Here is a 14,650-nt window from a genome sequence, read left to right as displayed (position 1 = left end):
TTTGGAGAAAATATTGAATTAGAGAAAAAGAGGCAGAGAGGGAGAAATGAAGGAGAGGGAGAAATATTGACTCCTTCTGGGAAGGAGCGAGACGGCAACGCCTTTCCAATAACCATAAACCCACTGGGCTGAAAATAGACGGGCCGAATGAATAAACGAATGTGTTCATCCCACATGAGCTCTTCTCTTTCACAGACCGGGGGGGGTGGGGGTGGAGATGACCCCCCCCTTCCCTCCTCTCTCTCTCCCTCTCTCTCCTCTTTCACCGAGGCCATCATTTCTTCACCATGACGAGAGATATTAACCGGAACAAAACAGGTGTTTATGGGAAGCCTCCCCTCCGATGAGGTTTTTCATGCGCGCGCACACACACACACACGCACACAAAGACACACACGCACGCTTCCCTGCGCAGCGTAAAGGTGTCGACATCAGTGTACAAGAACATCTGTTTCACATTTCACACTACACCCCCCACCCCCCCTTCATATGTCATGGGCCATGTGGACATGCTTAACTTCACACACACACACACACACAGATACGTTGCTCTTAGGATGCAGGGGAGGCTCGGTGGTGTAAATTCTTTCTTTTCCTTTTTTTTCAGAGGGATGGGGTAGTCCTCCCGTTTTTCAACTTTTTTAAAGGGCAAGTTCAGCCAAATTTAAGGAAGCACACACTTTCTCTGGTGCTGTACAATCATGCAGATACGCTAACTGGCCACAAGTATGCGGACAGCTGGGCATGACTCTCAAATGTGATTATTGATCATATCAGGAAGGCTTTCTTATGATTTTGGCTGCAGGGGTTTTGTTCTCCTGTCCAGCCTCAAGAGCATTACTGAGTTTTGGCAGCGATGCCTGGGCGATAAGGCCCGGCCTGCAGGCGGTTTGTCCCAAAGATGTTTGACGGCGTCGAGGTCAGGGCTCTGCCAGTTTCTCCCACACCGACCTCGGATCACCATTTCTGCATGGACCTCTTTCTGTGCGACGTGGGCCAGACAGGGAAATGCCACTGTTGTCTAAAGTAGGACGCTTCAGGAGTGTCTACATACTTTTGGCCAAATAGTTTAGTTTGTATTTGCAGACATGACATTATCTCCTGTCTCCATCCCATTTCAGTGGAAGTTAATGGAGTTTTGTTCGTCGTCCTCGGAGACTTGAAAAATTCTATTTGATAAATTGCCTCATTTGTTTCCTCAGAACTTGCTGTGAATAATTTTCATTGGAACTGCTTTCAAACAAATAAATCGTCACGATGAAAACCCTTGACGGCAGAGTCTGTGGATTATAGTAACCAGAGAATTGCTTTTGGAGAGGCACAAAGGATTTTAAAATGCTTTGAGCGCTCAGACAAAATTGAATTCACTTCCATTACGGCCGAGCATTTAGAGACAGAGATCTCCTAGAAGTGATGTCTTGATACCGCTTGAAGTGAAACAATAATAGTTCATTTTTTTCTGTAATTTGGGTGAAATGTCCCTTTAAGCGCTGTGGTGAAGATAGCTGTGTCACAATATGAGGCAGGGTTAACCAGACCACGATTATCCGCCGTAGTAATCAACTGCAACCACCATCGCCTGTGTGTGCTCATTCATTTCATCCTCATTCATCTACTCGCTGACTTTTCCTCTCGGTTATTTCTCATTTTGTTCATTCAGCTGTAATTACAGACCACGACCAGCCCGTTCAGCTTCACTTCCGAGAACAGTGGCATCTCTCTCTTTCCACCTCCCCTCGGCTCCATTCATTTAGCAGACCTTCAGTTCACCCCTCGCAGCGCTCCTGTCACCCTCCTGACCCTCTTTTCACTCCTCCTCGTCCTCCTTCTTCATCCTCCTTTCCCACATTGCCCACTCCTCTCCCGCTCGCTCTGGGAAGTCATGTGACTTCTCTGAAGCTGAGCCCTATAAACCAGCAGTACTTGGGGGGCTCAGTGCCTATGCAGCTCTCTGATTGGCTCTTGCATTCAGATGCTGCTTCGCTGCTGGGTGCACACACACACAAAGCAGACCCCCTGTTTTCTTCTTTCAGGAACAAATGTGATCCTTAGCATTAAAAAACAAGTGTTTCTGCGCCTAAAAGCCACATTTTGCAGGGAAAGGAGTGTTTGGATTAATGATGAGTCTTTAATAAGTTGGCTGTTCACTTAAGGTGAAACCACTTGCATGCACATACACTCTAAGCCCGAGAAGTGCCATTTGTGTTATATTGCGCTGTGTTTATACTGTGCCGTGGCAGATCAATGGCTGAATGGACTCGGCGCACAGGGCTCAGCATTGAGACTCCTTTAATCCAATTGGATCCTCGCTGAGACGAAGCAGAGCAGCCTGACAGTTTTTGGCAGAAAAGCGCCACTGTTCAAATGTCCAGTTTGGACCGACGGCTTCTGTTGTTTTTAATTTGCAGTGAAAACCTTGTAAAATCTGGTGTATAATTTGAAAGAAAATCCAGAGAGCTGTTATGGTTTTAACTCATGGGAAACTTCTTTTTTTGGGGGGAGATTTTGGAGGTTTTTTTCTGCTAATATTTCAGCTGATCGTGTATTTGTAGTTTCAGGGAGAAAAACAATCGGTTAATGATTTATCCAATCTGGAAACCGCAGTGGAAGAGTGCTGATAAAGAAGCAGTGCAGCAGTGGAGCGTCTGTGATGTTAGTCACCTCTTTATTCTAACTGACGGACACCCTCCCACACACTTTTCCTGCTGCTGTCAGTTCATACAGTCGTGTTGACTTAGATTGACAGCGTTTTATGTGTGTGCTGGCAGGTAAACAGAACAACTGGTCACGTCATATGAATGCAGCCCTTTTCACTCCTTTATTCTCATGGTCCATTATTTCAGATGGAAATGTACTTACAGTCTGCCAGTCTGTGCACCACTTTGGTTCAGGCTCACTACGTTTACATGCAGTCAAGTAACCCTTTCATAACCGGAAGATCAGCAACAACCCGGTTGCGCACGGCCATGTAAACACCAATAACCCTATTGAAAAAACCCAGATATGACCCCTGGGTTACTCCTTTTCTAACCCAAATATTTGGTCATGTATACGCTTATCGGAATATCCCCATCAAACGGAACATTAATTTGTGTTCTGCGCATGTTCTATTCACAAGGAATCTTGGTCTTTTGAGTGCAGGTAGCATGGATATGGATGGCACAGCTCCATTTCCTATTTCTTCATGTTCTCACCTTCCATGAATGAAGAAAGTGAGACAGAATAGTGTCAAGTACTGGTGGTGGGTCAGCACCAGCACCAGGCTGTTCATTATCCGCCGAGCTGCTGTTGTTGTTGTTGTTGTTTTTGTATATAGGAAGAAGAAGCTGAAATGACGCGCATTGCGCCATGACGTTCTTTGTGCGTCGCTGTTTTGATCAGGATATCCCAACTGATTACCCTGTTTGCTCACGCATGTAAACAGGTTATTCCGAATGTTTCAGAAACTGGAATATTGACCGTAACCCGAATATTGACTGCATGTAAACGTAGTCACTGATGTATCTGTTCAATAGACGGCCATGAAACGATGTGCACGCATTCATTGTCTGCAGAGGATGAATCTCACTGAGTTTCCCTCTAGTGCCATCACAAGTTCAAAGTTTTCATCTTGCCTGTGAAATATCTACATTAGCACGAGGGATCGGCAGATGAATCCCCTTATTCTTCCATTAGCGCCACCAGCAGGTTGGTTCATAATGAAATAATGGCAGTAATAAATGCAGTTTGATGTCCAAAATCACTGCTTATATACTCCATGAACTATATTTACTCTCCGTGAAATCTACCAGCTAATCAGTGCCTTCAAAAATTCCCACAATGCAATGAAAAAGTAGTGCTCACCACTTCCTAATGGGTGTCATTTTATAGACGGGAACATGACCAACGAGGATTCACAAGTGTCCAAAACAGCTTACTATAAAATAAACCACTAAGCTAGACGGCTGCTCGTGGTAGCCTCACGTTTAGCGCGCAGACATCAGATAATAAGGCGAATAAGAGCATCTCCCGAAATTTCAGTTGTAGTCCACTTGCTAGCTTTTTCCTGAGCTTTCAACCAAATCTCATAGTCTTAGCTTATCAAGTTCAGGATCTGTCTGGAGTTTAGAAACTGCAGCTGCTTTAGGCGGACCTGGAGATGCTGTAAAAAGCTTTTTTTTTGGTCAGCTACTGTTTTTCTATGGAGCCCCTAAAGTGCCACGAAGAAAAAAAAAACTATATTGTGCGCACGAGATACTAAATCGAGCACACAAGATGCTAAAACGTGCGCACGTTTTAGCTAAATCGTGAGCTCGATTTAATTAACTCGTTCATTCATACAGACAGGCGGCAACACATCCCATGTCTCAGGGCAAGGGCAACAAGAATGTCATTCCGAGGTGAAAATAAAAGTTAATTAGCTGAGTTCTTCTCTCCATTATATCGCGTGTGTGACTGTGAACATCTGAAGTGGTTACTACGGAGGACCGTATGCACGGACAAGTCAAAGCGTGGGAAATAACTGTATCTCGAGCGCAGGTTAGTATCTCAAAAAAATCTCAAAAAATTTATCGTGCACACAAGATACTAAAAAGTGTGCACGATAAATTTTTTTTTCTCCGTGGCACTTTAGGGACTCCATATTTCCAAAGTTAAAAATGAACTTTCACACTCAAACACAAATTATCTTTCCTTCATTCCTTTATTTCTTCCTTGTTTCTTTCCTCCTTACCTCATTTATTTTGCGTGTTTCCTTCTGTTGTTTGCTTACATGCAAAGTTTGCACTTGCAATGAGGACTTTCACTTATGCGGCTTGAGTACATTTACTGCTAATAATTGTTAGCTATTGCCGCAGTTAAACTGTGGATACAGGACTTTTATTTGCAGTGGAGCATCTTCATCGCAGCACTGCTGAATTTTCTTAAAGGACTCGAGTATTTCTTTCCTCATTGAGGGTAACAACACTGCCATCAATTCATGGCCAGAAACCTCTTACTCACCACATACGTATGTGCATATGCTAGTGCTTATACGCATGTGTGCGCGCCTGCTGCACTCTCGAGCTGAAACGGTATGCAGTCGTGTTAGCTGGCTGAGGGGGACACAGTGACACCTGAGAGTGTTGGAGGGTTTGGTCCGAGTCCACGCCGTTACAGTAAGCCATTTGGCATCCGAGCGCCTCTGCCTCTACACTCGCACAGCTGTGTGCAAAAACAGCAAAATAAAATCCACCTCTCAGGTCAAACAAAGCCACCGTGTCTACTTCAACCTGTTTTGTTCCTCTCAGGTCATCCAAGGTAGTTTTCTTTGTTCTTCCAGCCAGCAACAGCACGGGCGCACCCATCCATTAGGCTGTCCAGGTGTTACGGGAAAACCATTTCAGTGATGATTTAAGTGAAAATAAAGTCAGTCACGAGTTTCACGTGCTGAAGGGGGGATGGTTGTGTAGTCAGCTTAGAAAAATATTGCGGTTTGAATGTGTGTGTGTGTGTGTGTGTGTGTGTGTCACAATGAGCTGGTCAGTGAGTGCAGGTCTCTTTACAGGCTTGCGCGCACACACAGATACATACATGCACACGCACACGTTTTTGAGTGCATTTAACTGTCTGTTTGCTTCCCATATGGTTTTTATTGATCCGTGTCCCTGTTATACCCCTCCTGCTCCCTCTCCTTCGCTCTGTCTCTCTCTGTGCGCTGATGGTGAAGGAATGATGGAATGCTGGAGGGTAAATCTCTGGTTTCCTGGAAGCTGGTCTGGCTTTATCAGAAGCGGCTGTGACAATACTCAAGCTGATGGGCCAACCAAACGTCTTTCCTATAAGCGCTGATCAGCCAACAAAAAGCCTTCCTGGAAGAAATAATCAGCAAACCGGAGGCCCTTCCTGGAAGACCACTGTGGACTGCTCGTCGCAGGGCATATTCCTCACCCTTTAATATTCTTTCCACCTTCTACACTTGACAGCGTTGACGTTGGCGTGAGCTCAAAACTGAAATGCATGAAAACAGAAACTGTTAATAACACTTAGATTTTAATCAGGCAGCAAGAATGTTATCGCTCAACCCAGCTCACTTCTTAAACTCTCTCCACTCGCTTCCTCGCATTAACACACTGAAGCTACGGAGGGGCGCTGCCCACATTTTGGTGTGAATGTTTTGATTGTTGGCAAACAAGAAAACAAACAAACAAAAAAAACCCCAAACCGAGCTCAGTTGTTTGAGAGCCGGGTGTTGTGCTTGGCCCGGGACTCTGTTGACAACTGTTGAGCTGGACACAGCAAGTCATTACCCGAAAAAATGAATCATGGTGGAAAGACTTTCTGTGAGTGTGTGAGATTCACGAGAGGAGCGAAGGATACAGGCAAAATATTCCAGCCCCGCTAACCAGGCAACTATGGGGAACATAAAATGAGTCATCGTGAGCTGAGCTGGCTTATTTAGACAATGTGTGTGTGTGTGTGTGTGTGTGTGTGTGTGTGTGTGTGTGTGTGTGTGTGTGTGTGTGTATGTGTGTGTTTGTGAGTAAAACTAGATTATTCTGGTTGGATTTTGGGAAGAAGGCTCACTCATTTCTGTTTGTCTGTTCAACTACGTCAGTTTTGTCTATAATTGCCCATTGCTCAGCCTTCCTCTTATAAACAAATAGTGTCACCCACCTACATTCACACACACACACACACACACAAACAGCAACTTTCGACACACACACACACACACACACACACATACATTTTTCCTGTAAGTGTCATTGCAAAATAAGGAACCCTGGTGCCGAGTTTTTGAATCATTGTAATTACCTGTAAGGAGGTAAGCTGTAAAAACAGTTGTTAAACATTGTCCTCACTTGTCACTGACACAGAGATGTGTAGCTGCCTCATGTTCATGTGTGTGTGTGTGTGTGTGTGTGTGTGTGTGTATGTGTGTGGTGTAATACATGATATATGTGTTATTATACCAGCGACAAAACTGTCAACAGCTCAGTTTCACATCTCATTTCTGTTCTTTTCAGCCTGAACTTGATGCTCTTTCTTTATTATTTTTGCTTTATTTTAATTCTGTTCTCTCGAGGTGGACTCTCCCATCTCTCTCTGTCTCTCTGTCTCTCTGTCTCTCTCTCTCACACACACACACACTCTCGCACAAAGACACCTCACTCGCTCTTTCTCATACACACACTACCACCAGTCAAGCCGTAAAAAGTCAACTCAATTAAAGTGCCTCATTTCCTGGAAGCCAGCCTTAGACAGAACAGTAGGTATGCAGGGAATGGGAACTCTGTGTGTGTGTGTGTGTGTGTGTGTGTGTGTGTGTGTGTGTGTGTGTTTGAGAGAGAGAGAGAGAGAGAGAGAGAGGGAATACAGAAATGAAGAAATTCACTCTCTGCTTAATTCTACCAACAGCAATCTATGCACACACACACTGGCTGCACACTAAAACCACAGACCATCATAAATCTCCTCCACGTGGACCCTTTCACCTATTTGACCTCACACACACACACACACACACACACACACACACACACACACACACACACTGTAGAGGACACCATCCTCACTCAACCCCTCAGGCAGGATGTATAAAACCCTGCTGCATTCCTTTCCAGTTAAGTCCAGCCCAAAGTGAGCTTTCTACACAGTAACTGCTGTGTCGAAGTGTGTGTGTGTGTGTGTGTGTGTGTGTGTGTGTGTGTGTGTGTGTGTGTGTGTGTGTGTGTGTGTGTGTGTGTGCGTGCGTGCGATGGTGTTAACACAACTGAGTGTTTCTGGGAATCCCTTTGTTTCTGTGTGTTGTGTACATCTGCGGGGCATGTCTGACAAAACTGTGGCCCCGCCCCGTCTTATATGTTCTCCGATGCCTATGGAATTTACCCACAATGCTCCGGCAGAGAAAACAAGAAGTGATGATTGCAGTCATTTTAACCCTATGATGGACGCGGGTCGCCGTCACGCAGCCCGGTCCGGCTCTTTAAAAAGCCTGCCGACTGAATAAACACCGCTTTGTTTGACTAGGAAATCCCATTTGTCAGTTAATAATCTGGTTGTGAGGCCGGGCATTGCTGGAGAGCCTGACAATGTAAGTTCAGGCTCATCCAGTCAATATTGACTCAGTGTAACAGAGAAAAGAGGAGACACACAGTGAAGTAACACACATGGCAAAAGCATTGACTTTTGTAAAAATAGTGCTCTTTAATATAAATTATTGAAATATTTTAGAAATATAAATATGTGCAACGTTCCTTTTCATTTATTTTTTGTAATGCTTTGTCATTTCAGATATTACAGCTTGTATTTTTGCCAGACTAGTGGCCAGCCTTTCGCAACAGAGTCTTTATAAAAGACAAATGGTTCACATACACGTGTGGTCCACGGGTGCAACACATGTAAAAACTCGGTGTTGACGTGAGAAAATAAAGACTGAGATTTGACAAAAAAAATGCGCATCACTATGGTATATTTCAGTGCTCTTGTCTCAAGTGGCCACATGAGATCACAACATGTTGGGGATGTGAAAAGGCTACCACTCCAATATGGATCACAGGTAAGTATGAGCACTGGTCAAGCACAGACAAAACAGTTTTGATCAAATCCGAGTCTTGTACTTTGTCTTACAAAAGGCTTTTTTTTTTTTTTTTTAAGAATCACTTTAAGGAAGTCTTGTGTTCCTTTGACATTCAGACAGACAAACCCGACTCCGTCTTCAGAGGTAACGATCGAAGGTCGCCGGGGCGAGAAACCCTCAAAGTTACAGTTCGTCTCCTCTCGTGTGTCCTTCATGAAACCAGGAGGGAGAGAGCAGACAGACAGACACTCGAACACACTGGCACAAAAAGAAATAAGGAGGTGATGTGAGGAAGAGATCGCTGCGAGAGGGTCTAAAAGACAGAATTAAGACTGGGCCAACATGTTCTTTTCATGTGGGGCCTCTACAGGAGCTGCGTCCCGCTGAGCTCGATCGTTTCCACCAAGCCGGATCATCAATCACGTCAGTGTTTTTGTTTAGCTGTATACCAGTATGTCTCCTCCCCCTTCTCCCCGACCCTAGCCCCCTCCCCACTTCTCTGTCCTCCTCAGTTTCCTTTTCCTAATCCCATTTCCCGCTCTTCTCCTTCTCCTTCCATCCTTCTCGCCCTCCCCCGTGGTCATCATTCTCCGAGGAGCTTTACAGTGTCGCTGACGTTTTTCCAGCCTGTCTGGATAAAAATAAGTTCTGCTGTTTTGTTTGGTCCCGTGCCAAGGCTTTTGTCTCAGTAACAAGCTTTTGTCTCGGCAACAGAAGTCTGTTTTCTGTCACCGCCGAAGCGCACATGCAACTCCGAAACATAAAGAGGGGCAGGGATTGGCTAATGGAGGAGAGCCAAGAAGCAAACAGGAGAAGGAGAAGATGCTTTGTAATGCTTTTTTTCCCCCTCTCTTGTTCCTTCGCTAAAAAAGCCAACATGTGGGTCCGTACCTGTGTGTGTGTATGCATGCAGAGTTAGTGCATGACCACCCCACGCCCCTTCATGAGGCAACACTTGCGGGAAGCAGCGATGGAAATGTGTGCGCCACCACAACACACAAACACACACACACTCACTCAGACAAACAAATACTGTACGTTCTCTGCAATGAGCCCCTCGTTTGGACTTCACTCCTCCTTCATTCGCCCCCTCGAAGTCTTTCTGTTCTTTGCCTTCTTTCTTTCTGTCCGGTGATCCAAAGCGGTGGAAATGTCAGGCCGACAGAGGACACTTTGCTTCTTTAGCACTTTAAACCCACGGGGATCACTGGCGCCGTATTGATCATGTCGTCGTCATTAATATCTACCAATCAGGTTAATCTTCTACGAGGCTCTGCTCTGCGTCTGAGTCAGTCACAGGAAACACTGACCTTTGACCTCTGGCTTCATCTGCCACTCACTCTAGTGGTCAGCTGTTTGCGAGGCAGGACGGACGAGGTAATCGTTGGTTACCTTAATCACACTCCTCATCCCAGACCCCCGGTCTGTGGGAGACCCTGTAGATGGTGTCCGTCAGTGTTGAAACAGAGCTGGGATCAGCTGTTTCTGGTCTCAGTGAAAAACTGACCTCACACAGGCATCTAAGGCTAACGCCCTGCGTCTGGTGGAGCGCATGTTCACCTGCACGCTGAGAACTGGTCTGTGCCGTCCTCCAGGCACCTGGTCCATGCAGTGGAACCTCTGCAGGGTCCTGTCAGTCATATAGGAGCGTCGTACTCCTCCAAGAAGTCTCTAAGTGTGTGCGGGAGCTGCTCGGCTCGCTCCGACCCCCCCAGGCCTCGGTTGTTCAGGGTCCTCCTGCACATGTGCTGCAGGGACGACAGGGAAGTCGAGAGGGGTCGGCGCAGTTCCAAGGGAATCCTCTCTCCACCGGTGTGGATCAGATAAACGCTGCGTCCCTTCATTTCTGCCTGTCCTGAATTGCCCCCACACGCCCCGTCCCTGCTCCTTCCAGCATCTGGCCCTTTCCCCATGTAGTGCGCGATGAGTTTCAGAACACAATCGAACTGCGGGGGCTCTTGGGTGTTCTGGGGGTCTGGCTGTAAGAAGAAGCCGCCCCCCTCGCTGTGGATGCGCAGGTTCTTGGTTCCTCGAGCCGTCTGGACAGATAGGGTGAAGAAGTGGTGGTGGTCCGAGGAGTCGCGGATCAGGAAGGTGCCGGGCGGTTCAGAGCGCAGCATGGAGCTGGCCTCCCGGCCCCCGACGGCCCCCCAGTAAAACCCACTCTCCTGTAGCTTACGCAATGCACGCATCACCTGTAGCAGGTAGAAAAAAAACGGCGTTACAACACATTATTATGTGTTCTCATGCAGGGTGGACGTTTAGACGACAGTGAGACACTCAGCGAAGACTGTGACTGACCTGCTGGTAGTGTGCATGCGAGCTGAAGGGCTTGAAGTGATGCGGGGTAAAGGTCGACCCCTGAACCCTGCCCTCCGGAGGGGTCACACTGCTCATGGCGAGGGGGTTGCGTCCGCTGAAGGTTACCATGGCGCCATGGCCCCCTGCCTCCACCCGCTGGTCGAGAGGCAGGGGGCCCAGAACCGGAGCGTGGAGGTGCACAGGTGGGAAGGAGTTTGGGGCAAGGGGAGGGGAAAGAGGGGGGGAGTGGGGTGAGGGTGGCGGGCTCACACACCGGGTCCAGGGCCCCGGGGCAGAGGAGTCTGATGCATCCAGAGAGGGGCTGGGAGAGAGCACCTAAACACCGCTGGAGAGAGAGATGGATGGAGCACAGATTAGACACATCCATCTATATAGAGAGATGCACGCATGCAGCAGCAGGCTCCACTGAGGCAACACAGTCTCATCTGAAACTTCATTCATAAACACGGAGCACTCTGCAGCATCGGTGCTCTCGCTTTACCCTCCACGAAATGCAGCTATGGCGACCGTGACAAATGCATAAGGCAAGACCGGGCAGGCAGGTTATATTTAGTTTAAATGAATCCTCGCGTACTCGCGCTGAGGCTGCCGCTGCTGCACCGTGCAGCCAGACAGCAACTGGATCCTGATTGCTTTCAATTGTCTTCGATCGGGCGTACCGCAACAAGGGATTTCAGAAACGGGGTCACTGTGAAAGAGTCCGGCGCGCTTTTCTCTCCCCCTCTCCCACTAAATGACTCCTTATTCCCCGCTCTGCCAGCGACACAGAGGCCCCATTCTCCGGTTTCACGGTGACTGAAAAGGTGTCCCGTCTGGTCTGGTCTGCTCTGATCCCCTGCAGGCTAGGGGAATTAAAGTCGGCTTCGCCGGACACTGCGGGATGGCGGTGGAGGCAGCGGGCGCCATAACGCTTCAGGACGGCTTCGGAGCCGCTGGAGAGTCGGTCACCAAATTCACAAATATTGCGAAACGACCCAAAAATTTACACTTGCATCCCGCTCGGCTGCACTGCACCAATAGCCCAAATGGTCGAATAACATCTGCTGTCCTTTAATGTGCTCTGTAACCCGAATCTTTTCTGTCATTTGGTCCTCTTGAATGATGTTTGATGAACCTCTTTTGGTGTCTTTTCAGTCTTTTAACTTACCTTGCGGATATGTTCAGCCCCGCACCGCAGCCGCTCGTCGCCAAAGGAAAAGATACGCAAACTACCCGAGAGTAGTGCTAGATTGATTAGTAACTCAGGCATTAAAATCCAAAAGAAAAAAAAAAAAAAAAAAAAGTATCCAGAAAGTGTGCGGCTTTCTTTCCTGAGCGGAGGAATGTGGCGGCGGCGATACGGAGAGATCCCGTCCGTGTGTGGAGGAAGGTTACTGGAGGTTGTTTCGGTGAGTAAAGCCGAGGTTCGTGTAAGGCTCCGCCTCCTCCGTTCAGAGGTTCTTCCAGTAAACGCACGCACGCTCGCGCGCGCACGCACGCTCGCAGAGAACAGGCGCATGTGCTCGCGCGCTCGCTTGGCAGATTGCCAATAAATAATCAGCGTGACCTTTGCCGGCCTGTTTCCTGGTAGCGGTGGGTTCCCTTCTTGACAAGGTGAAACAGTTAGAAGCTCGACATGAGGAACAATATGAAATTATGTCATGGGCAGATACGGATGGGATACATCCAAGTACTCTGTAGTATAATGACTGTGGTATTATGACTGTGTGCTATAGGCTGCCGTACTCACTACAGACTCATTGTTTTTACACACTAATAAATAATTAATCTCAATAGTCTGATCCTTTATTTAGGTAAAAATGAGAAAAAAATGTTGAAATTCCCTCATTCATACTTATACTGAATATCAGTAAAATACCCATTTGTACTAGAAATACACTAAAAGCATGCATTATACTTTATGAGTGTTATATTAATGTGAATCTACTATTTAATTCTTTATACTGGGGCATTAATGGAATGCCCTTGGAATTTCCCCTCGTGGGACTAATAAAGGAATATTGAATATTGAATTGAATGTGTAAAATGTCATATTTTTGCTGGTCACAGTGGAGCTTTTGTAATTTTGGCTGCTTTCTTGGTGGGTAGCATCATGTTTTTTAATGTTATCATATGTTTTGTATGTCAAATAAACAAAGGGGGGAGTGCAATATTTCCACTGGTGTAGAAGCATAAAGTAGCATAAAATAATCAAATAATGTACAAGTACTTCGAAATTGTGTTGTATAAACAGTATTTGTAGCTAAATAATTGTTACTTTCTGCTACTGTAATAATGTAGTGTGTTGTAATGTATTGTGTATAGCTTTTGAATGCCATATTCTTTAATTAGCCATTTCATTTAAATAGTTAATCAATTTCCTGTAGTCTCTCTTGTGCTGCTGTAACACGTTAATTTCTACCACTCAGGATCAATAAATAAATAAAGCCTTACCTTAAGAGAGACACGGATCTATTTTCAGATGAGGCTTTGCAAGCGTAGCTCCCTTTCTTCACAACATGACAGATGATTAACATTTTACCTTCCACGGCCTGGCTAATGTTTAAAGGTAAACTCCCTCAGGCCCTCATGTCGTGTCAGGAAGCATCTGACTTACCGTAAAAGCTCCTGAGCGACAACCAGCTATGCTGCTGCTGCTGCTGCTGCTGCTGCTGCTGCTGCTGCTGCTGCTGCTGCTGCTGCTGCTGAACCCGACCTGAAATACTGGACTCCATTACAGGCAAAAGTCCAGTATTCAAAATCTCACTTTATTAAAGGTATGCATGTATTATTAGCAAAATGCACTAAATGAAGGTATCCAAAGTAAAAGCAATTATTATGCAGAAGGGCCTCTGCCAGTGTTATATTGCAATATATTGTGTTATTATTACTGGTACATGCATATGTGTGAGCAGTGTTTTAATGTTATATCTGGTCAGATGAGATTTAATTTAGTACTTGTTTACCTGCATTAAACACAGTGCATTTTAGATGTCCATTATAAGCTGTAATAAGCTTACTTAGCTGTCAAATACAGTAAAAACTACATTATTTCCCTCTGAGCAGTACCTCAGAATTGTACTTTTTACTCTCCAACAAGGTGATGAAAAAAAGCAAATATCATTCCTGCACTATTAAAGAGGATACCATAAAAGAAAATAAAGGTAACTTGCTTTTACTTTCTCTGCACAGACATCAATAAAATAACTATAAAACTACAATAGCAGCATAAAGACCATAATAACAACATCAATACTAATGCCCAAGTATTACTACCATCCTTTCAGCTGTGTCATTAGAGTATAACAATGAGAATCAGCTGGGCTTTGCAGGTTTAAGATCCTCTTGTGTTAGAGAGGACTGAGAGCCTGAAATCACCTGTTGGCTTGAACAAACACCTGTATACACTACAGGCTCTGTGCTGCATTACCGAAAACCTGCTGAGGTCACACCTTCCAAACGCAATACAGAGGGCGAAGATCAAGCAAGTGTTAGCAGTCATGCATTTGAAAGGCATGCATATATAAACCGGGGCTATTCCTCTCTCTATGCTATGCGTCTCTGAAGAGCTGTGCACTGGCTTTTAGGATAACTTAAGGGTAAATTTGGTTAATAAAACATGACCACAAAACTGGACTTACAAGGTAGTGTGCAGGTTGACCACTAGAGGTCATTTATATTCATCCCAAATACATGAACATATACAGACAACCAGTATTATATAATTTATCTGCTTTATTTAGACTATTTGTTGTTGCGTGAAAAAGAAAGAAAGAAAATAAAATCATTGCTCAGTGCTGTCCAAGCTAT

At 45.8% G+C, this 14,650-nt stretch overlaps 1 protein-coding gene across 2 annotated transcripts; it reads right to left on the bottom strand.

Annotated features, from left to right (window-relative positions):
• Window positions 1–8,165: 8,165 nt before the first annotated feature.
• socs3b (suppressor of cytokine signaling 3b) lies at window positions 8,166–13,336 on the bottom strand. 2 transcript variants are annotated; one of them, XM_070991108.1, is made up of 3 exons: window positions 13,295–13,336; window positions 10,841–11,186; window positions 8,166–10,734 (listed from the first exon to the last, which is right to left on the bottom strand). In XM_070991108.1, exons 2-3 carry the CDS (start codon window positions 10,967–10,969, stop codon window positions 10,177–10,179), a joined length of 687 nt encoding a protein of 228 aa, XP_070847209.1. In that variant the 5' UTR covers window positions 10,970–11,186; window positions 13,295–13,336; the 3' UTR covers window positions 8,166–10,176. The 2 variants fall into 2 exon arrangements, with proteins under 2 accessions (XP_070847209.1, XP_070847208.1); XM_070991107.1 differs by lacking the exon at window positions 13,295–13,336 and adding an exon at window positions 12,009–12,231.
• Window positions 13,337–14,650: the final 1,314 nt, after the last annotated feature.

Source organism: Chaetodon trifascialis, chromosome 21 (assembly GCF_039877785.1).
Source record: "Chaetodon trifascialis isolate fChaTrf1 chromosome 21, fChaTrf1.hap1, whole genome shotgun sequence".
Lineage (NCBI taxonomy): Eukaryota > Metazoa > Chordata > Actinopteri > Chaetodontiformes > Chaetodontidae > Chaetodon > Chaetodon trifascialis.
Note: the sequence above shows the minus strand (reverse complement) of the source record. Positions and strands in the feature narration are given on the sequence as shown.

What these genes read in the sequence shown, in the direction of transcription:
- socs3b (XM_070991108.1), bottom strand. Translation starts at nt 10,969, where the DNA reads ATGGTAACCTTCAGCGGACGCAACCCCCTCGCCATGAGCAGTGTGACC. An exon ending in CGCATGCACACTACCAGCAG is followed by an intron (nt 10,735 to 10,840) that starts GTCAGTCACAGT and finishes TACCTGCTACAG; the next exon opens with GTGATGCGTGCATTGCGTAA.